This window comes from Epinephelus lanceolatus, chromosome 2, assembly GCF_041903045.1.
Source record: "Epinephelus lanceolatus isolate andai-2023 chromosome 2, ASM4190304v1, whole genome shotgun sequence".
NCBI lineage: Eukaryota > Metazoa > Chordata > Actinopteri > Perciformes > Serranidae > Epinephelus > Epinephelus lanceolatus.
The window spans coordinates 32,315,885-32,340,117 of NC_135735.1; the positions used below are offsets into that span (position 1 = coordinate 32,315,885).

Sequence of the window (24,233 nt, forward strand, 5' to 3'; positions counted from 1 at the left end):
TCGGTGTTGTGGGCTCTAGTTGTAGGAAGCAGTGCTGGTAGGAAGATAGTTTTGTATGGGTCATACCATGTTAACTGAGGTACTTCTCAAAAGCAAAGCTTTTAAATGAACCAATTACTGAGTACAAGTGATATTTAAGCACGTGCATTATTTGAAATGATTAAAACTAATGAGTTTTTTTGTCGTTTTCTGTCAAGTCAATTTCACTTTAGGCTGTCCAGATGCCGACACGCCTCCCCTCTCTGGCAGTGGTTCGCTCCTCTCTCCAGCTGATCGGCCCAGGATTCCCCGGTGGCTCTGCCCGTCGTTGCCGTTGACGGCTTCAATGTTTCAACGTCTATTTAAACGGTTTTCATTTTACGGAGTCAGTGGCCGCTCGTGTCGGCAAATCGTTCCTCGCCTAGTGAACCTGTGAAGGATAATCTGGCCGGGGTATAGACTGTGTACTTGTCAAAGCCAGGGGGATCTGAACGCCAATACGAGGCCCTCACTCCATCCCCGGATTCACCTGCTACGCGGAGAGCCTCACACGGAAGACCGACATGGGGGACACGGGGAGCGAGGGCAGCAAACCTCCGAGTAACGTTAACGTTATACCCCCGCGCTGCCCCTGTGGTTTCTGGGGGTAAGGCGAAAAACCTCTCAAATGTCTTGCTTGCAAATGCTTTCTTTCTCTGCCAACAGCTAGCAGAGTCGCTAGCCACTAGCGTTAGCAGCTCAAACAGGGATGAGCTGCTTTTCTTGTTATTACCCCCTCCCCATTGTTTTGTAGCATTAGCAGCTAGCCTGACACCAGCTGGCCTCGGTAACCTTCTCGTGTAGAGGCAGAGAGCAGGGCAGGGCTGTGGAATAAGCCCTGCAGGTAATGTGACAGGTGTGACAGCGCTAATAACACGGCTAATTTGAAAGTATGCAGTTCACAACTGAAGCAGTTGGTTACCGTTAGACATAGCACACAGAGGGCAGCTGTTAAACCATAAACTGGACCTGAGTGGAAACAAGGCACTGATGGTTTTATCAGTTCAAATTAGCACTAAAACAGGATATGTGTTAAAAGACTAACCCATATTTCAACAGAGTAATATGAACACAAAATACTGTGAGGTTTTGTGACACATATTGACATGCATTTGACATGATTTTTAAGTGTCAGGCACATGCTTCTGTCACCAATCATGCCATTTTAGTCTACTGAAATATACAAGCCCATAGAGCACATCTGCAGTGGTAAACATGACCTTAAACGACATATATAAAGTATTACAAATGTAAAGTTATAAATACACCATGGTGCTTTTACACTTAGCTTACTATTTGCATTTTGGTAAAGGTTATTGTGAGCCACATTTGGTACAGAGATGCCACTTCAGAAGGGGCTTGTCCTACTATTTTTGTACATGCTGGAGACACAATTTGATTGACTTCAGTGAGTTATTGTCTTGTTTTTGTGGTTTACAGTCTATGATTGTCAGCTCAATTAGAAAGGATTGGAAACAATGTGGCACCCAGCCAAATAGGAGTGGAATTGTTTATTTATTTCCCCACTTATATTCATATAAGCTATGGGAGTTCGCCCAGTTTGCACTCAAGTACTGAATTCACAGTTTTTATATTTTAAGAAGTGATTTGTTTAGAGGTGACAGCTCACCACAGATAATCGTAGAAATTATCTGAAATGAGAACTATTGCAATTTCAATCACCAGATCTCATTACTAGGGACAGTATTTTTGAAGAACGCCCTGATAAATATGATGTCTGTGAGCCTGTTTACACCTGGTGTTACCATGCATCTTGGGTGAACTGATCACAAGTGGACAGCTTTAAGTCCATCTGTTCATACCTGACATTAGAAAGTGTCTCCATATGTATCTTTAGTGACCACTTGTGATTGGCTCTCACTTCCCTGCCCTACAGTATATGCAAATTAACATGTAGCCTACATCATTTCATTCACAATCACTGGAGGACTACTGCTGCGGGAGTGTGAGCTTGGCGCCGGGGACAGTTGGTGAGAGTCCGCCTGCACACACAGTGACAGGGCTAAATGTTAGCATTGCACAGCTAATTTTACCTAGTGGTTATCATGGTTTAACCTTTCCGTGTCAATCTGAGTTTGCTGGGACTGTTGAACAGTTGCTGCTGTGTTAGCAGACCAGCCAGGTGTTTAACTGTAGTGGCCTCTCAATGCTGCGTCGAACCTGTGTAATGGCAGCAACAGAAAGTTTGCTTATCTGGTGGAGAGTTGGATAAGCAAGGGTGACAGCTGAGTAGGCGGTTCTTCAGTGTGGCCCAGGACACATCAGTGTACACACTGCTGGAAGAATATGGCCACTCCCAGACTTCCTCCAAATTTGGTCTGAGCGATTAGAACTAGTGCTGCATGATTTTATAAAAATGTGTGATTTGAGTGGACAATATTGCGATTTGTGATTGCGATTGCGATTACAATATAATACATAAATGGTATCATTAGTCTTCTTGCTTGATTCGGTGTTTCCTCTACATTATATCGGGGGCACTGACCTGACCTGACATAGTTATTTTATGGACAGTGTGTTAATAACCATCAACAGACTGAGCACAGTCAAATACGCTGCTTACACAGCAGCGCAGCATGGCACTGTACACACAGCGGAGCGAGCGTATGTTACGTTCAGGTGTTGTCACGTAAATGACAAATTCCAGCATGCCATAGCACAACACAGCAGCATGTCAAGTGGGCCGAACCCGAGCAAAGTTGCTCAATTTTTCATTTGTTATTATGATTGCGTAACTGTGCTTGGACGTTGTTTTATGAAGCTCTGGCGGCTTTCAGTTGTCTCTTTGTCTTTAACGTTACACGGATCGGCTTTCTCTCGCATGCATTCTTCCTACATTTCTCTGTGCTGTCTCGAGTGCTGATATAAATTGGTCGTGTTGCCGCGGGACGTGGCGACTTTAACTTTTACACTTACACAGCACGTCTCTCTGTTCAACGTCGCCGTACCTGAATCCAAAGTATCACCATGTAACAGATGTTTTTTTCGCCACCAACTCAGCCTGTTCATGGTCGTGTTCATGCTCTTCTTCAGCGTCTGTGTTGGTCACTGCTGCACGTCGGGTGGTCACCTGACCATACGTGCTGCACACACCAGGATAGCTTGTGGGCGTGATGTCAACAAACTCCACACTACAGGAGAGGTAGTCAAGTTCACAGGCGCACATGTTAACATTTATTTACATTAAAGGATAACTTCGGTATTTTTCAACCTAGGCCCTATTTCCCCATGTGTATGTGTGCGTATGAACCAGTCAGTGGCGAAAAAAAGCACTTTTAATGCGCAAACTTATACGGGATGCATTTGCCCCCGTTACCGTTTTAGCTCGTTTCGCGGCTGCCGGCTGCATCCGCCTCCCTCAATACTGAACCAATTTTAAAACGAGTTGTACCTATGAATCATACGCACACATACACATGGGGAAATAGGGCCCAGGTTGAAAGATACCTTAGTTATCCTTTAAATTGCAAATTGCAGCCTTTTATGCGGTTATGTAATCGCACAGCCTGACATCGCGATTGCGATTAGATTAATCGTGCAGCACTAATTAGAACTCAAGACGCATTGAGGACACATTTGGCGCATTTACTGGAGCTGTCCACTTTTGATCCGATCACCCAAGACGCATGTTAAAACAACATGTAAACAGGGCCCGTGTCTGCACCATAACCATGGCATCTCGTTGTTTGCAAGATATTTTATTTATGCATCAAACATCTTTCACATTTACAACAGACTGTTACAACACTGTGAGTATTATTTGCCCCAATTTAGCAACTCTTTTGAGCAAATCCACAATTACTCAACCCATTTTAGGCAGAAGATCACAGCTGTGGAATGGACACTGGTTATTTCATTTTTTCTCATTGCTGCTCTCACTGTAATATCAGTCTGCTGGTGCTGACTTATTTTTTTGCCAGCATTTACCAAGTCACTAGTGCACAATTAGTGTTACATACCATATTTTTGAGTGTTGTTTTAGTATGTGTAACTGACATTGATGATGATGTTAAGACATTGTAATGTAAAAGATGATTTCACAATCAGAACAGCTGTCAGTCACAGTATTGCCTAAATATGAGTCTACCCTGATTATCAGATAGACCTCCCCCACTGAAGATGACAAACAGGTTCACCTATGTGGTAAAGGTCAATTGGAGGTGCTTTTCACTCTGCAGGAATTTATGTGATCTATAGCAGCAAAACACAAAATGTGCGTTAGTTAGTTAATTAATCAATTAGTTGAAATTAATTGGCAACAATATTTCACACTGAATAATAGTTTGAGCCAAAACTGCAAAGGTCCACTGATTTCACTGAAATGTAAACCATTACTGGTTTTCTTACTCCTCTTTGGGTTTGACAAAATAACATTCTGATAAGGTAATAGGCATTTTCCCCTGAATTTGCTGACGTTGAGACCCAACAATTAATCAATCAGTCAAATAAATAATCAGCAGACTAACTAATAATGGGAATGATCGATACCAGAGGATATGAAGGTCAAGCTGAGCCTGCTCTTTCAACATTAACGATGCAGTCCTGCAGCCCCTGTCCACACATTAAGTCCAATATTTCAAAGTTTATGATCAACACTGACAGTGGAAACCTGGGGGAAGTTTAAAGACATCAGAGTGTTCACTGCAAGTTGTGATCTTTCACTTAACCACAAGATGGACAGTTGCCAAACAGTGTACTTTTAATATCTCCATAACTTCCGTTTATCTGTAACGTCCCTGGAAACATGTCCATGCTCCTTTCAAGGTGATGAATTTACTAGTAATTAATCAGCACCTGGACACATTGCTATTATACAATATGGTATTGGGATAATATCTGGTTTTATTAGTTGATGGGAAGATTGGATTGTGCGACATTGAGGTTACACTAAGTATGCACTGATGGCTTCCTCCAAATTTGGGCACGATAAAAGCTGATTTTCTCTGCGGTACTGGGAGGGACCTTTGAAATAGGGCAGACCCTTGAAGAAATTTGTCCCCTGAATTAGATTCTCCTGCTTGTAGGCTTTGTTGTGAAAAGTGTGTGGGTCCTTGGATCACTCATAGGACAGGAGGACTATTAAATTATGTCATTGGGTTTGGGATGGAAAAAATGCAAATAGGTTAGAATCACCTGTGAGTTGTTTGGTATGCTCCAGACTTGTCAGCATGATGTATGACAACATTTGAAATATAAGTTCCTTCAGGTTGTTTTATAGCATCAGGACACTTCTCATTTTTACTTTTTGACTTCTACACGTCTCTTTATGCCCCAAACTTCCTTGAAGGGGGATGTTCAGGTGCACCTTTGTATGGCTGTGATTGGTGCTCTGTGCCTTATAAACCATAATTGCATCTGACATTTAGCAAGAGATGAATGCTTGTTCTTCCTTTTGTTATTTCTCCCTGAGAGCAGAAGGCTTGATTGTCTCAAAGTGATCTCTGACAGGGGAGACAAATAAAGAAGGGGAAATGATATGTTTATTTACCCTTCTTGTTCACTTTTTTCTCAACATGGCTTCAGAGAGATTCTTCCCGTGTCTCTTAATGATGATCAAAAGCTGCAGAATGCTTCTCGAAACTTAGATTGTAGCTAATTTGGCAAGCTATACTGACTGTGGCTTTGAAAATGTATCATCATAAAGCAAGATTGTTGAATGCCTTGTTTAGGTTGCCTGTTTTGGCATAGGAGATGACAGTTTTTATTTGCATATAGGTTAAACCTGAACTACATCTAGGTTTAGTAATCACAAAAGTATCAGATGTAAGCCTAGTTATTACAGTCTGCTTGTGCAAGTTTCTTGTTATCAGTTGTTACATTCTCCTTGCAGGTGTGGATTGTTGGTGTTGGTCTTTGTTAGTTTAATGCATGTGTCAGTGTAGCTCCTTGACAAGGTTGGCAAGAGTGGCTTAACTGGTACTTTTCTTAACATAGTAAATTAAACACAGTACTGTATCACTGTCATGTCCAAATGCCCTGTTTGCTAAAGACCTAGCTCCTGTGTGTTGCTACTATGGTTAGCTGCTAAGTTACTCGAATGGGATTTTGGTGGAGCATTCATTTAGTGTTACATTAATTTAAAGGTTCAAATGTGACTTGATCTTCAATTTTGCCATAAAGCATTCCTGTTCATTCATACAGTACAGCATTACCAGCTAGGGCTGCAACCAATGATTATTTTCATTGTCGATTAATCTGTTGATGTTTTATTTGATTAGTAAATTAGTAAAATGTGTAAAAATACTAAAATAAATGCTGATCAGTGTTTACTGAAGCTCAAGATGGCGTCCTCAAATGTCTTGTTTTGTCCTAAAGAAACTCACTGTCATTAAGGGTAGAGATGCACCGATCCAGCTTTCTCAGTTTCTATACCGATCCCGATGCTGTGGCTTTGAGTATCAGCCGATAACCTTTACCGATCCGATACCATGGTTGACCTAAAAAGCTATATACCTTTACATGTAGAACAGAAAAAGACTAAGAGGCATCAGGCATTGATGACTACACAGTTCTTTCCTAAGATAAAACAAAACAAGATGAAGCAGATTAGTGCAATGATGAACTATTTAATTTTATCAAAAACTAAAAACAAAACAATCGTGCAACAGCAGCTGAAATAGTGTGAAATACTTCCACACAGCAGATTCTCTCCTTTGCACCATGACGTATGACATAGCTCACGTCGCAAGAGATTTAAAGGGAAAGGATTGCCTCAGGTATAGGTTGCATTTTCTGACACCCTATCCGTCTGTTTTGATGATATTGGGGCCGATATTCGATCCCGATATCAGTTTGGTGCATCCCTAATAAAGGGAGTGAAGAAACCAGAAAATATTCACATTAAAGAAGCTTGAATCAGAGAATTTGACTATTTTTTCTTAAAAAAATTACTCACACCATCTAACTGCTGATCAGATTAGTTAGTGATTCATTTAATAGTTGGCTAGTAATCAATTAATTATTGCAACTCTATTACTGGCAATGGTCTAACACATTTAAATATATTGAAAGAAGAGTTATCTTATATTAAATGTATGTTATATTGCCAAAATATGCTTTACATCATGTTTCCTGTTTGAGGTATGCTGTGTGGGATCCATGAGAAAGAAACTGATTTCTAAAATCCATACTAGTACATCACCAGCCTAATGATTTCATATTGGCACAAAAGATGTATAACAGTAGAAAGTAATGAAGATTATGGTTGCCAAGGCTATAGAGAATTGCTGGATTAGTCAAGCAATTGCATTATGAATTAGTTTATTAATTAGCCCTATATTGCTATTCATAGCAAAAATGTTTTAGATTAACACAGAAGTTGCCATTTCGTATCCTTAATGGATAAGTTGAACAAGCTTCATCTGCCTTTAGAGCTTTTATTCAGGCGCCCATCAGCAAAGCAGAACTACTGGACATGTTCCAGGTGCAAATGTAGAACTGTAATGTGTAATCTGTCCTCGCTCTGTAACATAACACACAGCTGAGCCCTTTGCTGTCGCTTTTTCAGTCCCCATAGATATACCATTGTCTAATAACTAATTCAGCCATGTGCGTGGGTGACATAATGTCTGTGAATACTGTGTATTAACAGACTCCAATCTGTGTATGAAGTTATTTTGTACGTAACTGCTCATACCAGTCATATTCAGTTGAACTTAATTCCCTCAAAACATTTATCACCCATCCAACCCTTTGCTCCTCTGTGTCACTCATCAGCTTCATCACCAAGGCGACGGAGCCCATCTTGCTGTCGGTTCCAATCAGATAGTCTTATTAGTAACAGCAGTGAGCCAGCTATGAGATAGACTGATTGTGTGCGCTCTGTTCAAACTTCACTCAGCCTAACAAGCATGCTGCAGCTTTTTTCCTGCATGTTTTTCCCCTCATCCTTTCTCACCCCTTTTAGTTCCTTAATTAATCTGTGATTTGATTGCCTCTGATTTATAAGGTTGACAACAGGATATGACTTGTTGTTTACCCGGTATCGGCTTCCTCCCCGCACATGCCTCATGATGAGGTTTCTCTATCCTTATTTCTTGCTTCCTCTACTCTCTTTTATACCCAAGACCACACACCAGCAGACTGACAGACAGCCCTCAGGTTGGCCGCAGCTGACCCCTACATTTAGAAATGAGGACAAAGGTGCGCAACAAAGCACCAAAAATAAATAGAATGTGACTGATAGCAGCGACCGTCACGCTCAATGCGCAGACAGTAAGGACGAGGGCTGGAGAGGAAATGAGAGGAGCCCTCCCAGAGGAAAGCTAGTGCCATCTGTTGTGATCGAGTTGTGCCACTAAAATCAGTGAGGCTTCAGTGATCAACTCTGTAACAGCAATTTTATATCAAAGATCTTTCTCCACGATAGGAAGGATAAAGTGTGTGTAGACCTTTTTGTAGTTGGTACATTATAGAGGTTTGTAGTTTTCTCCATCAGTGCCTTTTGCTCACCTTCATCAGACCAGTTGAGTAGTTGGTTGTAATATCTGTGTACTTTGCCAACACAGTGAGAGAGGCCTTCAAATTTTTGTGGGAAATCAACTGTAAAGCCAACTTGTTCCACCACACTGACATTTTCAACCTCACTGCACATTGTTATGACTACAGAATCAATGTTTGTTAGTCAGATACAACTAACCATTGACCTTGATCATGACCTGTAATCTTTAAAAAGTCCAGTGTGTTGGATTTAGAGGCATCTCTTGGCAGAAATGGCATACAATATCCATAACTGTGTTTTCATTAGTTTATAATCACCTGAAAATAAGAATTGTATTTTTGTTACCATAGAATGATACAGAGCGCGAATTTGCGATTCCTAGGGTAGCTAAGGCATGACTCTCCCTACTCTGCCTTACTCTGCCTCTGATTGGCTTACTCTGACATTCTTACCCTAACCCTAACCTGTCTCACTCCACTTGCCTTAAATGTAACCAATCCACCAACAAAAGAAAGGGATACTAGCCAATCAGAGGGTGAGTAGGGTGCGTCATGCCTTTGCTATCCTAGGAGACACACAGGAGAAGTTCAAGTTCTGTAACCCCATCACCATATGCCACTAAATCCTACACACATTTAATTGAGTTTTATTTTCACCACTACAGATATACTGTAGGTAAAATTAACAACAGCACTTGACTTCAGTTCAGCTCATTTTAAAGCTATATTAACTTTCTGCGAGACTTTCTTTACCTGCCGGACAGCTAGTTTATTATGACTCCCTGATGCTTTACAGTTACATTTACAGTCATCATTTGTGAGCTTGTTAGCTAGAACAGTGACACTTGATGTTGAATTTTAATATTGAAAAAAAGTTTGAAGTGAATATAAATGTCCTCTGTACATCTGTAATTACTGTTGGTGTTAACTGTACAATTTGGATACCAGGGGGACATGGTATGGTTCAAAAACATTTAAGTCGGAGTAAAGTAAAATCTTTATATGCTAGAAAAACATAGTTGAAAAAAACATAAAAAGACTGGGAACTATAGATTAAGGAATTGTAGTGTTAGACCGTCCAGGTTTTTTTTTTTGGCATAAGCCCTGCCCCTACACTTTTTAAGAACTAGAGCTGTTGAGTTTTGTTGTTGTTTGACAATATAAATAAAAATTATCACTGTGTTGCAGACTTTGTTGATTTTTTTGGCAGGTCAGCATCCTCTGGCTTTGAATATGAATAAAACTACTAGATGGACACTGTAGTGCTGTAATTAAAAGAGGGTGCAGCTTTTCCATAGGTGGGCGTGGCTGTGGGTGTGTCATTCAGTGGACAAGCCCTCAGTGTCTCAGAGCAGAGAATACTGCCTTTTTTCATGATTTTGAAATGTGATTTTATACACTTGGTGCCTTTTTAAATTATTCAAATCTGGGTGGATGCTTAATAACACAGTTTTCTGTATTGTGACAAACTCATTACGCATATTTATTTTTTGCTTTCCCTAGACGTTCACTTTATGAACTAAGCATACAGTTTTTTGTGTCTCCTCAAGGTCTTTATATTTAATATTCATGCATGGGTTGAAATATGCACAGAAATGGATCTAAACAAAAGTCACATTCAAGTTGATGTAGCCTGGTAGCTCGTGTGCCACTTAGACCTTGACAGCCTCATACATTGCAGCTTTGGATGCAGTGAATAATTTAATACTGTAACGGATCACAATCTTCATCTTGAATTTTTCCCTACTGGGATCCTAAATGAGAAATCAAGTCCTAGGCCTCGACTTCGGATCATGGAAACATGTTGTTGCTCTTGCTGCATGGATACCCACCAGCAAAAGGCACATTTTGTTTGCGTCCCACTCTGCATTTTTTGGACCTCTGATACACACCGTTTGATTAACATGTGCTTTCGCTCTCTGTTTTTTTCCTCAGGTCGAGCAAAACTATGAATCTCTGCTCGAAATGTTTTGCAGGTAAGTTCTTTTTCTTCTGTGTGCTTGTTTGGGCGACTGATCTTGTGTCTGACATAGACCTGTGTGGGCCAAATAAAGGGGTCCAAAAACTGTCTCCACTTCTGTAACTGTTCTGGAAAAACCTTGAGTGATGAAAGGAGAAGGTCTGAAGCTCCTTTCCCACTGGACAAAAAACTAAACACTGGACACCCACTAACATCTGGCTTTTTTGTTAAGTGGGAAAGGTTACAGTTGTTCCATTCGGCAGTAATTGAAAAAAGACACAGGGGTGGAAACGCCAATTTTCGCCCATTTTTTAGCGTGACAGTTGTTAACTTTTTATTTTATATATACTTTACACTTTAACTTCTGCATTTCTTTGTCATCTCAGCCACAAATTCCACCCAATTTGTGTGTGGGACTGTTGCAAGTTGCAAACTGTGTCAGTGCACCAGAATTTCTAAATGATATTGAGCATCACACAAAGATGTGCCTGAGCTCCCCCCTATACCACACTTGCCTGGCCTGTTGCCCATGTTATTAACCACTACATACCCCAAAGCTGGTAGATGCATTCAAACATGTTTTATGGATGTGTACAATTGTTTTGCCATTTGACTATTTTCGTAGACATCCAGAAGAAACAGCCGGACGACGATTGTGCCCCAAAGGCCTCCTCAAGCTCCAGCAGCAGCCAAGCAGACATGTTCTGTAATGAAACAAACAGCAGCATCAGTCAGTCACTGATGTCGATGCCTAACGCATCAGAGGACCCTTCGCCAGGAGAGACGGGAGTGCCATCTCTACCTGCTCAGGACGGTAAGACAGTAGTTTATCAGTAAGAGATGAATGTTGTTAGGTTTTCTTTTCAAGTAAAATGTTGTATTATTATCTATAATGGGTTTATTATTTTGGATGAGTGCCATAGGCTATACCTGCTGGAAGGATACATTTTTGCTGCCTCTGTTTTTGAGCCTATGGGGTCTGGAACACACTTAAAGCAACAATATGCAAGAATTGGTGTTTTGGTGTGTTAGTTTACTTTTGTACTACCTCTTGCTTGGTCACTCTATCCCTACTTTTGCAATTGCATACTTTTTCTTTTTACTATCAGGTCATACTTCAACTGCCCCAACAAAATATGTACTGTTACATACAATTAGGACGTACTACTTCGTCATAACATTGCGCCTTGAACTTTTGTTCATGTATCTGTTACCTTGGAGATAAAACGCCATTGACCGAGCTTGCCAGAGACAGAGGTCAACCCAAAGAACTCTGCTGTTGTGACCTTCCAATGTATATAGTTTTACCTTTTAAGTAATAACTGCATAAATTGTAGATTCTACCATAATATATTCACAACACTGAAAGTACATATCCGTGTTCTCTGCCATTGTTATTTTCATAGTTATATCCTTTTGTTTTTGGTAATCCCTATTATTATTTTGTTCACTTAAACAATTCCTATTCTTATTATTACTTTCTATACCACTGGTCATCAGTCACTTGATTGGCTGTCATCCGTCACTGTGGCTTCTGAGAGCTGTCAAAATGAGCTGTCAACAAGCTGTCAAGCTGTCATCTGTTGGCGGCTCAGACGATGTGACGCATCTTCCGCTGCGCAGAGGATTGTGGGTCAGAATAGTCAAAAAAGGATGCTGTCAAAATGCGCCTGGATGCATTAAGACATCATGGTGTTTTTGGCATAATGTATTTTACATGCTATGTAATCTTTTTCTGGTATACTAAATACGATGGTATATTTTGGAATGCACAGACGACTCTTCTCTTATTTGCTTCCTAAATCAACGTCCACTTTGGTCTCTTCACATCTGCTATGATGTCTGTACTGAGAATACAGAGCTAGCTTCTTCTTGTTTCTATTTTTTAATCTTTCAAACTCTCAGCATCCGTAGTATCAAAAAAAAAGAAAGTGACACCCATACAGATGAAGCATTGAGAAAACAAAACAGTAAGCAGTGCCAAAAGGCCAAGCTAGCTAATGCAATGAAGCGTTACGTACTTTTCCCCAAGAGACCTTACTTGCTTAGTAAAGTTACATAGTGCAAGAACAGGTGTTTGGGAAGCGGAGTGGAAATGAAAGAGGCGCAATTCTCACTATTACAAGTCAGTGTACCATCACAATGATATCGAAGTTGTTATTTTAAGGTAAATAAAAAGCTGCATAATGTTTCTGTAAGGATGTGTCTGTATGGTCTGCAATGCTACCTACTCATATACATTGACGTTGTGTGCTTAATGGTCTGTTTATTTATAAGTGTGTTTTGATACACAAGCTCAAATTTTAGTGGTCACAACCAGGGTATTGTAGCTTTTAGTTCAGGGCATCTTTCTGTAGAAGACTGCTACTAGTTTCTACCAGCAGCAGCTGCAGTGCCCTGCTCTGGCTATATTTGTCCTCATGGCACAGATAAAGAGAATGATAGGAAAGGGTATCCATTCAGAAGTGAAGGTTTTAAGAGGACACCTACAATTGCCAGTTCATCGGTCACTGCTATACAGTGACAAGGTTATTTGTGGAGGCCGATCCAGGACAGGACAATGAAGTGGCTACCAAACAGATGTGTGGAACTTGTGAAACATCGTGCCCACAGTCACCTGGTTCTCGGGTACATCTGGAGCTTGTGGGTGATTTGCGTAAGGACATGATTATTTCTGGCTTTTAGATTTTTAAAGAGGTTGCTCATGGGACTGGCTCGTAGTTCACCCACAGACCGACAAACATATTCATTTATGTTTACTCATCACCAAGTTAAAAATCCACTTAAGTCACACATTTGAGTTTAGACTGATGCTAAAGTATGTTACCAGACCTGTGAAAAATAACCGATTTTGATTAGTTGATTGACAAAAGAAGAATCTGCAACTTTTTTGATAATTGATTAACTGTTGAAGAATTTTTTCTAGCAAAAGTGGTAACAGGTCTGTGGTTCTTGCTTTTTAATTGTAAGGATTTTCTTCTTATATTTGTTATGTTACTGCAAACAGGGGATCTTGGGGATTTTAACTATTGGTTGGACAAAACAAGCCATTTGAAGACCAAGTTTTAAATTATCTGGATCAGGTGGATGATATCTATACCTACAGTCAGCAGTCTTGTGACTGTTTTCACTCTGCACACACGCAGACTGCTGTCTCTCCTTCACAGACATCTATCACAGTCTCTTTAGAAAAAAAGCTCACAACATAATAAAGGATTCCACACACCTCAGTCACAGTCTTTTTTATCTTGCTACCGTGTGGAAATTGGTACTGCAGTATCCGGGCAACCACCAGAAGACTCTCCAACAGCTTCTGTCCTCTGGCTGTTCCGATTGTAAACTATGTTCCTTTCAGGGCAGCCTAACACATGACCTCATCTGTCAATCAGTTGCTGTTTAACAATTTTTTACATGGTTGTTTGGCTTCCATATTTAACCTTTGTGTTTGTGTGGTGTATAAGTGAGTAAAGTTTATTTAATATAGCCTCTTTCAAAGAGCAAGGTCACACAGTGCTTCACTGGAGTAAAATTGTTAAAAACAAGACCATAAAAACAGTTGAAAGAAACAAACTGGAAAAGTGCATTCAGTAGAGTGCAGATCTCTGCCAGGTGGCCGCTTGGCCATTCAGATTGAATACAGCCACTCTAGACAATTCTTGTAATTCCAGCAGATGCGCTGCAGCGTCTTTCAGAAGTGTCCCAGTAGCTTAAGAAAAATACCTATTTCGTCTATTTTTGATGGAATTGCAGCGAGTTCTACAGAGCAGATTGGATTCTCCTGCTTATAGTATGTGAAATATAGATATGATGTTTTTTTATGAAATTGAATGTATCCTTAATAAGTAAAACACGGTCAGAAATCTGTGATCCATGTCATTCATAACTGGAATTTAAAGGGGATTAACTTTTTCTGGAGGCTACAGCACAACAGTGTAGGAGATAACAACAATAAACAAAGTTAAAACAGACAAAAAAGAAATCATTTAGGGTAGATGCAAGAAATCAACAAAGTCAAACAGGCAAAATGCTCTGCTTCTGAAATACCTTGGTATGGTATGATGCCATGTGGAGAATACCGTGCCAAGGACAGAGCAACCGGGCAGCCAGAATGCGGCACAGCTGCACTTGGTGGTTCCGTTACAGTCAAGATGGTGGTGAAGATAAGAAAAACGGTTGACTTATTGATCTCCTATCATGCCTCGCTTCAGAGGATCATAACATGTGAGGTATCAAATTAATCTGCAGATTCTGTGGTTCAGAACAAGACCAAACGTTTCTATGGATGTTTTTGAGTCATGCTGGAGGCCAAAATGTAGTGTGCAACAGACTAAGCAAGGCTTGGTGCTTTTAGCTGAGCTGATTCATGGGAAACTTGTGGCCCCCACCAGCCGGCTAACATAGGTGAGATGATGGTATAAAACAGTCATTAAAAAAGGTTGTTCAACAATTGTGAATCACTGCAACCACAAGAAGCCCTTGAGCATATAGTCATTAATGTGCGTGCAAAATATTAGGATGATTGGTCCAGTAGTATGCCAGATCAGCTGCAGACTCACAAATACTCACATACATACGCTCACTCACACACACACAACCAAATGCATGATCCCCTCTAGGCTTACATCTGGCAGAGATATCAATAAAACATAAAATTTACAAACACTAGACAGGATGAGGCAAGTCAAAGGCCAGTTTGAACAAGCCAGTCTTTAGCAACAGAGATCACAGGTCATATGTCTGTGAGAAGTGTGTTCCATGGTGTCGGAGCCACCACTGCAAAGACACAATCAATATATGTGTGCAAGTGTGAATATCAGGACTGTTGTACCGTTGGCATTTGTATTGTCTATTTTTAGGGGATTTATTGTTGAATGATTTATTTGTCTGTTCTCTGTCAATATAGCCAGAAGACATTTTATTTTGTTTTACACTTGTCTTAGAGAAATTACAACAGAGTCTTACAAGTAAGAAACCAGTGTCCTTATGTCCTCTCTTTTCTTCCACTTTCTTTTTATATCTTTTTCTTTCTCTTCCTTTTTTCTCACTGTATCTCTCTTTCAGAAGTATCCAGCACAGACACAGTCTTCAGTTCACTCTCCACTCCCACAAAACGCTCCTTTGAGTCAGGTAAGCCTCAGCGCTACCATTACAATGTCCGTTATTGTGTTTTGCACCGTGTGCTTGTCATGTCCACTTAAACTATTGAAGTGGGGGAGCCATTAGCATCAACTTCACCGGATTGATCCAAAATAGCCAGGTTAATTGTTCTTCCAGTGGAAAGAGCAGAGGGAAAGATATTGGGGACGCAGTAGAGTGTGTCTGCAAAAGGGTGCAAATGTAAAGGCAATCAAGTGCTTATTTGTGCAAATACTGGCTACAAATAAGTATATACATTTGCATTAGTTGCACAGAATGATAAAAACAGACAAAGGATTAAGATTCAAAATTGTAAAGGTCACGCAGATCATCATAACCAGAAGGTCCTGTGTTTAAATCTACAAATTTAAGAAACAAATCTGCATTATTTAAGAGACAACAGGTCACAATGATGCACGTTTTCCAGAGCTAAAACATGGAGCACGCAGGAGCCAGTGTATACTGAAGCATTAGCAGCAATGATTGAAATAAATTTAACGAGGTTTAGAAGACTGCAGACTGCCTTCTAGTGTAGATTTCCCTCTGTTGTGCCTTCACCCTGAGGTGACACAACCTGCTGCACTCACACGTGTGAAATCTCACACATGACTTAAGACGACTGCGGAGCAGGCAAGGCTCAGCAGTGGTGTGTGAACATGTTGATCCCTTGTCTAATGCAGCGGGATCATGTGAGCACACCCATGCACACGCAGCATCATTTAAACCTTGTGCTGTGACTGAGCTGACGTTTCACTTTTTACTTTCTCTAAATGTGTTTTAGTGTAAAGCCTGGATATGCTTTTGTGCAACCTATTATACTCCTAAATCAGTTCTTAGTTTAAATGTCTCAGATCTTTTTTTTTTTTTTTTTAACATGAAAAAATAAATAACTTGCTAGTTGTTGACATTTCAGCCAGTGTAAATTGGCCACAGAGATTTACCAGGATAACAAAAGGCACAATTTTTCAAAGAAAAAAAAACACAATATGTACTTGCACATGTACAGACACGCATGCTCTCGCACATATAGGGATCGATGAGCCAGGCTAGGGGGATCTGGGTGCTCAGCTTGGCCTAGTTCTCAGAGATTTATTGAGCGCTGATCAGCATTCGGCTGGGGCAGGGGAAAAAGTCTGCAGGATTGATGAGAAAAGCTGAGTTGAAATTCCAGCCGGACAGTGAATCTGGCTACATGCTCTGCCTGTCTCCAGGTGCTGAGTTAAACGTAATCTAATGCAGGAGAATCATTAATCTGCAAAGCACCTTTTTTATTTAATGCAAAAAGCTGTTTTTGTTCCAGCATCCTATCATCTGTTACCCCCCCCCGTTTATATTAAATAGAAGTTGTTGTAGAGCTTATTATTGGATGCCCTAAGTTTTCTCTTGAAATTCTAGTCAAAGCAGCTCTCCTGGTTACACAGGGGATTAATGCTTTTTGGATTCTTATCTGGGTAGGGGGATTATAAAATGTGGAGAAGGTTTGGCTGTAAGTGTATTGATAGATTAATTATTTAAATCCATTTCTTGAAGGTCGATTAACCTTAAAATGCTTTTGTATCTGTCCACAGCAGAAAACAGATCTCTTCATAGCTACCTAATACTTATTTGGTTCTGTAATGCTGACACATGATGATGCTAGAAAGACTTTTTATTTTGCTGACAATATTTGAAATGTAGAATGAAAGTTTTGGCTAAGATATAGGAGTGCAGACATTTGGTCCAAGATACATATTTTTAATCATAATAATTCAAACCATATTCAGAAGATTACCCCAAGTTGAACAGTGGAGTATAAACAGATTGAATAAAGATGTGTTATTGCATTTTATAGACAAGTTTGTACCCAATAGAACATGTTTAAAGTTGTGTGAGGCCTGTTGTTGAGCTGTCAAAGTTTTACTATTCATTTTACATTTGACTCCACACTTTCAGTCAGTACAGCATGAACAGTACATCCAGAAACTTCTACTGTACATGTTATTACCTTTATTAAAAGTACAAAAATGTTTAATAGAAAAAAAAAATATTTGTGGGATTGGAGCACAGCTGACAGCCTTGTTTTCTCTTTGTCTTTGCTAATACGTGTCTCCAGCCTCAGAGTCAGAAAGCGACGTTTCACCCGAGAAGCGAGCACGAGTGGCTGAGGTGGCAGAGGGTGAGGAGTCTTCATCGTCATCTTTGTCTGCTTCATCATCATCCTCGTCTCGCAGCGGCTCAAAACAGCGGAGCCGCAAACGTTGCCATCGCTGCCAAACCAAACTGGAGCTGGTACAGCAAGAGCTGGGCTCCTGTCGCTGTGGTACGATAACACAACTCTACACGCATAAACATACACTGGAACACAAACTATGACCCAGTGGTTCCCAACTGGTGGGTCGTGGGTCCATTCTGAATGGACCGAAGTGTTTGTAAAGAAGTACAGTTAATTTCCCAAACTGAGCTTTCATTTTGAAGTGCCGTTTCCTGCTGTAGAGTGAGAGGAAAAATGGACAGCTACTAAACAGAGACTGCAAACTAGCTCGACTGCATTGCGTCATTGTATGACTCTGACTATGTAACTGTGTGGACCTTGAGCTAATAACTGGACCCTGTGACTGGACCAGTTGGGAACCACTGCTTTAACCCATGACCAGATACCTGTACATGCACAGGCCCACTCACACACAGTAACGTGCACATTAAAGCAGCAAGCTCACCTGCAGGCATACAGTACAGGCCAAAAGTTTGGACACACCTTCTCATTCAATGCGTTTTCTTTATTTTCATGACTATTTACATTGTAGATTCTCACTGAAGGCATCAAAACTATGAATGAACACATGTGGAGTTATGTACTTAACAAAAAAAGGTGAAATAACTGAAAACATGTTTTATATTCTAGTTTCTTCAAAATAGCCACCCTTTGCTCTGATTACTGCTTTGCACACTCTTGGCATTCTCTCCATGAGCTTCAAGAGGTAGTCACCTGAAATGGTTTCCACTTCACAGGTGTGCCTTATCAGGGTTAATTAGTGGAATTTCTTGCTTTATCAATGGGGTTGGGACCATCAGTTGTGTTGTGCAGAAGTCAGGTTAATACACAGCCGACAGCCCTATTGGACAACTGTTAAAATTCATATTATGGCAAGAACCAATCAGCTAACTAAAGAAAAACGAGTGGCCATCATTACTTTAAGAAATGAAGGTCAGTCAGTCCGGAAAATTGCAAAAACTTTAAATGTGTCCCCAAGTGGAGTCGCAAAAACCATCAAGCGCTACAACAAAACTGGCACACATGAGGACCGACCCAGGAAAGGAAGACCAAGAGTCACCTCTGCTTCTGAGGATAAGTTCATCTGAGTCACCAGCCTCAGAAATCGCAAGTTAACAGCAGCTCAGATCAGAGACCAGATGAATGCCACACAGAGTTCTAGCAGCAGACCCATCTCTAGAACAACTGCTAAGAGGAGACTGCGCGAATCAGGCCTTCATGGTCAAATAGCTGCTAGGAAACCACTGCTAAGGAGAGGCAACAAGCAGAAGAGATTTGTTTGGGCCAAGAAACACAAGGAATGGACATTAGACCAGTGGAAATCTGTGCTTTGGTCTGATGAGTCCAAATTTGAGATCTTTGGTTCCAACCGCCGTGTCTTTGTGAGACGCAGAAAAGGTGAACGGATGGATTCCACATGCCTGGTTCCCACTGTGATAAGGCACACCTGTGAAGTGGAAACCATTTCAGGTGACTACCTCTTGAAGCTCATGGAGAGAATGCCAAAAGTGTGCAAAGCAGTAATCAGAGCAAAGGGTGGCTATTTTGAAGAAACTAGAATATAAAACATGTTTTCAGTTATTTCACCTTTTTTTGTTAAGTACATAACTCCACATGTGTTCATTCATAGTTTTGATGCCTTCAGTGAGAATCTACAATGTAAATAGTCATGAAAATAAAGAAAACGCATTGAATGAGAAGGTGTGTCCAAACTTTTGGCCTGTACTGTACGTCTAATGTACACGTGGACAGTGTTTGTGTAAATACTCTTATTGCCAAAGAGAGGAGGCAAAAGTTTTGCACTCCAGCTTTAAGTAATGGTAACTATTATTAAAGACCTCAGCTGTGTGTCTTGCATGCGCATGAGGTGATAAATGACTGCTGAATCATTGATATTGGCCTTCTTAATACATAAATGCATGTTGGGTCGGTGAAGTTGGTCATGGCTTTGCGAATTTTACATCGAGCGCAGTGAAATGCATCTACTACCTGTGCATGTGTTTGTGTGTTGACGGAAATGTCGATGACCAGAGTGCCTTTGCTAGCCTTGGGGGAACCATTACAGAAAGCCTGAATGTTTCACATTGCACATAAAACATAAGCCAATTACCACGAACACTAATGCAGTTTAAAGCAATACTTGGCTTGCTAATCAACTTGTTTGCATACAAATTAAAGTACTTAAAAAGTCACAGCTCTTCACTGCTTAAAGACCATCTGCTTAAACCCACGCAATAATTTCTAAATTGGAAATTGACTTGCCTGTTTCTTCCCACCAGGCGCTACTTAATGCATGGGCCATCCATCCTTAATAGTCCAACGGTTACTATGAAAACATGCTTTTTACAGACTGAAGGGGAAATGGTGGCAATTATAGTGATTTCTGACTATTGCTGTAATTGCAGATTACTTTGCTAATGGTTCTGCAGAATGTTTCACAGTGTAAGCCAAGAAGGTCTGATAATGAGTTGAAAGCATGAACGCTTTTCAGATAGTAAATGGGGGAGAAAATATAGCTCCAGCGGAGTGTCTGATCCAGTGTTGTCACACTCAGTAGGCTTCTGCTGTTACACAGTGACTATAATATTCATCTGACTAGGTGTTAGGGTGGCATGGAGTGAAGGCACAGGAACTTAAAAAGCTAATTAGATCATACAGGTTATCTTCTGAGATCAAAGAGAAGCAGGAATTTATTCCTGCCTGCCACTTTTCCTTGTGTTTCACTTTGCAAGCAGTGGTCCCTAAAATTAGAGAAATACCACAATACATTTAACCAGTAACCTTCGTTACAGATCTGGCTCTTGTATGTAAAAATAACGAATCATCCAGTCACACTGTACTTTTTAATGTGACAATGGCCGCAATCCATTTGGCCTTGCCAGCATGTTGCACGTTGTGCAGTGGCAGTGATGGGAAAAAAATTAATAACATAATTAGCCTATTAATTAATGTCTTTGCTACAATAAGTGGTTATGTGTAAATGATTTCTGCACAATGTGTGATTGAGTGTGTGTGTGTTTCAGCTACTCTCCTGAAATAGCCTTTTTTTCAGTTTTACCTCAGGTAAAATAAATGTTTGGATTTTATGCAATAAAAACTTTGAAAACTTGAAACTTAGTGAACACACATGGATATTGGCCAGATGCATTTTGAAATCACAAAATGTCCTCCCAGCTCATTGATGTTTTAAATCTCAGCTCCATTCACAGCTCAAAGCGTCAGCAGTGAGCTTGGTGGAACATTTTTTGTTGCGGGGTGTTTAATGGGGGAATAACAAAATTGTGGTTTTCTATAACAAACTTTTAAAAAGTAGTGTGGTAAAAGAGTCCAAAATATCTTGCTTATAATGAGTTGGTGCAGTTTAATTTGGGACAAATGGTGTCATGGACATCTATTGTAACATACGCACATTTTCAGGCAGTTAAAAATGAATGTCTTCAGGTAATCATCATTTGTGTTTGTGTTTGTTTTGCTGTAAAATAGAGTGATATGTACATGCTATTGTACGTAGCATGAAGCATCTTAATGAGCTTTAAATTTGTACAACGTCATCAAGCCATTTTATTTTTTATTTTAATAACACTAAGAAAGTAGTGTGGATTACCACTGTTGCCCCCCCCTGGATTTGGACATTGTTTCACAGCCCATCCTCACCTCAAATGCTACAAAACACTCTCCCTTCCACTCCATTCGTGTGCGCTGTAATCGCATAGGTTTTAATTGCGTAGCAACCAGCTGTCAAACTGGGCCTTTAATCACCGCTCATTGAATGCCAGCAGTGTTATTATGTGTATTAATGAATGAATTTAAGACGATGAGAGCTAACGAGCTTCTCTGAGCTTAACGAGCCTCCTACAGTGGCAGGGCCTTTTGTTGAGAGTGCTACAGTACAGACAGAGAGTCAGTGAGAGAGATGAGGGTTGTCTGCCTTTGTTGAATAGAGTCAAAAGAGGAAGCTATCAACTAGAATGTCTTCTCTGCTAACAAGACGTTTCACAAAGACACGGTCGCAGAGCAGTAAATCTTATCTGCCCATAGCCATTTAAAAAGGGAGTGTATCTCAACCTGTTTTGGCATCTACAGTGTTGCTTTTTTACTTTTTGTATAAAGTATAGTGGTTTCAAATGTTTTCACATAATAGGCTTTTATTTAGAGATGCATGCGTTTACATAACTTTTAAATTCAGGTTCTGAGTTTTAAGTGCAGCCACGGTAATTTGTAACTGTACTGTACATTTGCTGAGGTTGGTCTCCCTCTCATGCACCCCCACCCTTCACCCCACCCTCCAGGTTATGTCTTCTGTATGCTCCACCGGCTCCCAGAGCAACACGAGTGTCTGTTCGACCACCTGGGCCGTGGCCGCCAGGAGGCCGTCCTAAAGATGGTAAAGCTCGACCGCAAGGTGGGCCGCTCATGCCAGCGCATCGGAGAAGAGTGCTCCTGAGCGTGCCGGTGGCTCAGAAGAATCTCGGTGTTCAGACGGTGTCTTAGCACCAACAGGGATTTGATTTTTTTTTTCTTTTTTCCTCTTGTTTTGTTTTTCAAGACTTTTGCAGGTTTTTTGGATACAAACCTTCACCCACTTTTCTTTTAAATTATACTTGCTCTTTTTAAATCCCATATCTTGGTTACTTTCTGCTTCTGTTGGCTTGATCATATCCCTGCTGCTAAGATGCCTTTTGGAAAAATCCAAACCCAGGAATGACAGAACAATAAAGAGCAAAGGAAATATAGAGTTTCTTCACTTTTTTTGCGAGCTCCTGACCACACAAGTGTGAGCGAAGTAAGAACGAATTTAAGGAGGAGACGAGAAGAAATAACATGCTTTATACAAATGTTTGTCCTGGAAGCCAGTTTAAGACTATACTCTTTACCTCAAAAAAATAAAAAAACAAAACAAAAACAAAGAATGCCAAGAGAAGGAGGAGAACAGGACGGTTACCCTTTGTGTACACTTCTGCTTTGGCGCTGTTTGTAGACTGTGCTCTTTACCTCAAAATCAGACAGAGCTGCTTTGTACTCTGCGCCAAGCATGGACTTTGTGAAGCAAACCGAGCAAGCCAGCCTCAGTTAAAGTCAGTGTCTTACCCCCTGGCCGTCCACTACCCCTAATCCTAAACTTTTAGAAACACCTGTTAATCACCCACCTCAGGTTATCAGGATATCAAAGCCCAATCTTCACTGCTCCCCTCACCGACTCGCATCCTTCTCTCTTCCTCTAAAGGACACCTTTTTACTCCTTTGTTTTATTCCGAAGGTGTCTCGGCTCAGTCCAGGAGGCCATTATAATGAAACTGGGGGGTGATACTGTAAGTCCAAATTCAGAACTTGCAGTGTGAGCCGGACTTTAACACATTATGCTGTGTGAATGAGCTGGCTGTCCTTGGATTGCACACGGATCTGTCTCCAACGCTGGAATGTGACTGATCAAGACTTAAATTTGTTGCAGATTTTCTCTGTCTTCCTCTTTTCGTCTCGGTCGTCATCTCCTTATTCCCCACAGCCCCTACGACATGAAGACCATGTCCTCTCCAAACGTGTGTTTTATAGCAACATGTGGATTACGCGTGCTGGTGTACAAACTTCAGGAAGACAACATTTACAGGACATGACGTACATGGAAGTGAGTGTACGATATATGACTCTGCCTGAAATGTCTGCATTGTACACGTCCTCACACCTCTGTACTTTTACAAATGCGCACACTCTCTGTCACACTTTTGTGTTGTTTCATGTGCTCAGCTTTTGTTCACACTGAGCACATGCAGGCAAGATCGAAACATTGCGGTATGATTTGAGTTTGGACTGAAGCTGAGATGGCAGAAGAACGTTACTCAGAGGTTCCTGTTTGAGATGGGTGACAGTTGTTACAGTTCAGGTTTTTGTCTTTGGCCTTCATTTCAGTTATCCACATTTTAAAGGTGATGTGATGCAAGGTTTTCAGTACTTTAATCTCCTTCCTTCCTTTAATACCCATGTTTTCATTTCCAGCTAGCATGATGAGCTCACATGCGTTTCCCTCCTGCCTTTCACTTTGCTTTTCTCATCTTTCCCCTTATTGATTGCTCTGTTTTTCCTTATTTCACCCTCTTTGTCTCTCCCCTCCCTCGCTCTTTCTTGCTGTAGAGGAGGAGGGAGGTGGCGGCTGGGGTGAGCAGAGTGCTGAAAGTTAAAATCAGCAAATAATTACTTTTCAAACGTTTTCCTGGTGGACTGTGGAAGGAATGGACAGAAAATGCATAATGAATGAATATTCTGTAAAACTTATTTAACCCCTTTTTGCTTTTCACTTACACTTTAGTGTAGAGCTGCTTTTTTTTTGGTTGTAATGTGGTTATAAAATGGGAAGATGAACGTGGAAAATTCTATATTTTTGTTTCCATTGCTTTACTTTATGCTTCACCTTTC

At 40.6% G+C, this 24,233-nt stretch overlaps 1 protein-coding gene across 2 annotated transcripts; it reads left to right on the forward strand.

The window, feature by feature from the left end:
- The first annotated feature begins 274 nt into the window (after positions 1-274).
- LOC117259670 (AN1-type zinc finger protein 3 homolog) lies at positions 275-22,824 on the forward strand. 2 transcript variants are annotated; one of them, XM_033631256.2, is made up of 6 exons: positions 275-625; positions 10,414-10,454; positions 11,064-11,252; positions 15,500-15,565; positions 17,667-17,873; positions 22,115-22,824. In XM_033631256.2, exons 1-6 carry the CDS (start codon positions 543-545, stop codon positions 22,267-22,269), a joined length of 741 nt encoding a protein of 246 aa, XP_033487147.1. In that variant the 5' UTR covers positions 275-542; the 3' UTR covers positions 22,270-22,824. The 2 variants fall into 2 exon arrangements, with proteins under 2 accessions (XP_033487147.1, XP_033487157.1); XM_033631266.2 differs by having other exon boundaries at positions 276-625; positions 15,503-15,565; positions 22,115-22,403.
- Positions 22,825-24,233: the final 1,409 nt, after the last annotated feature.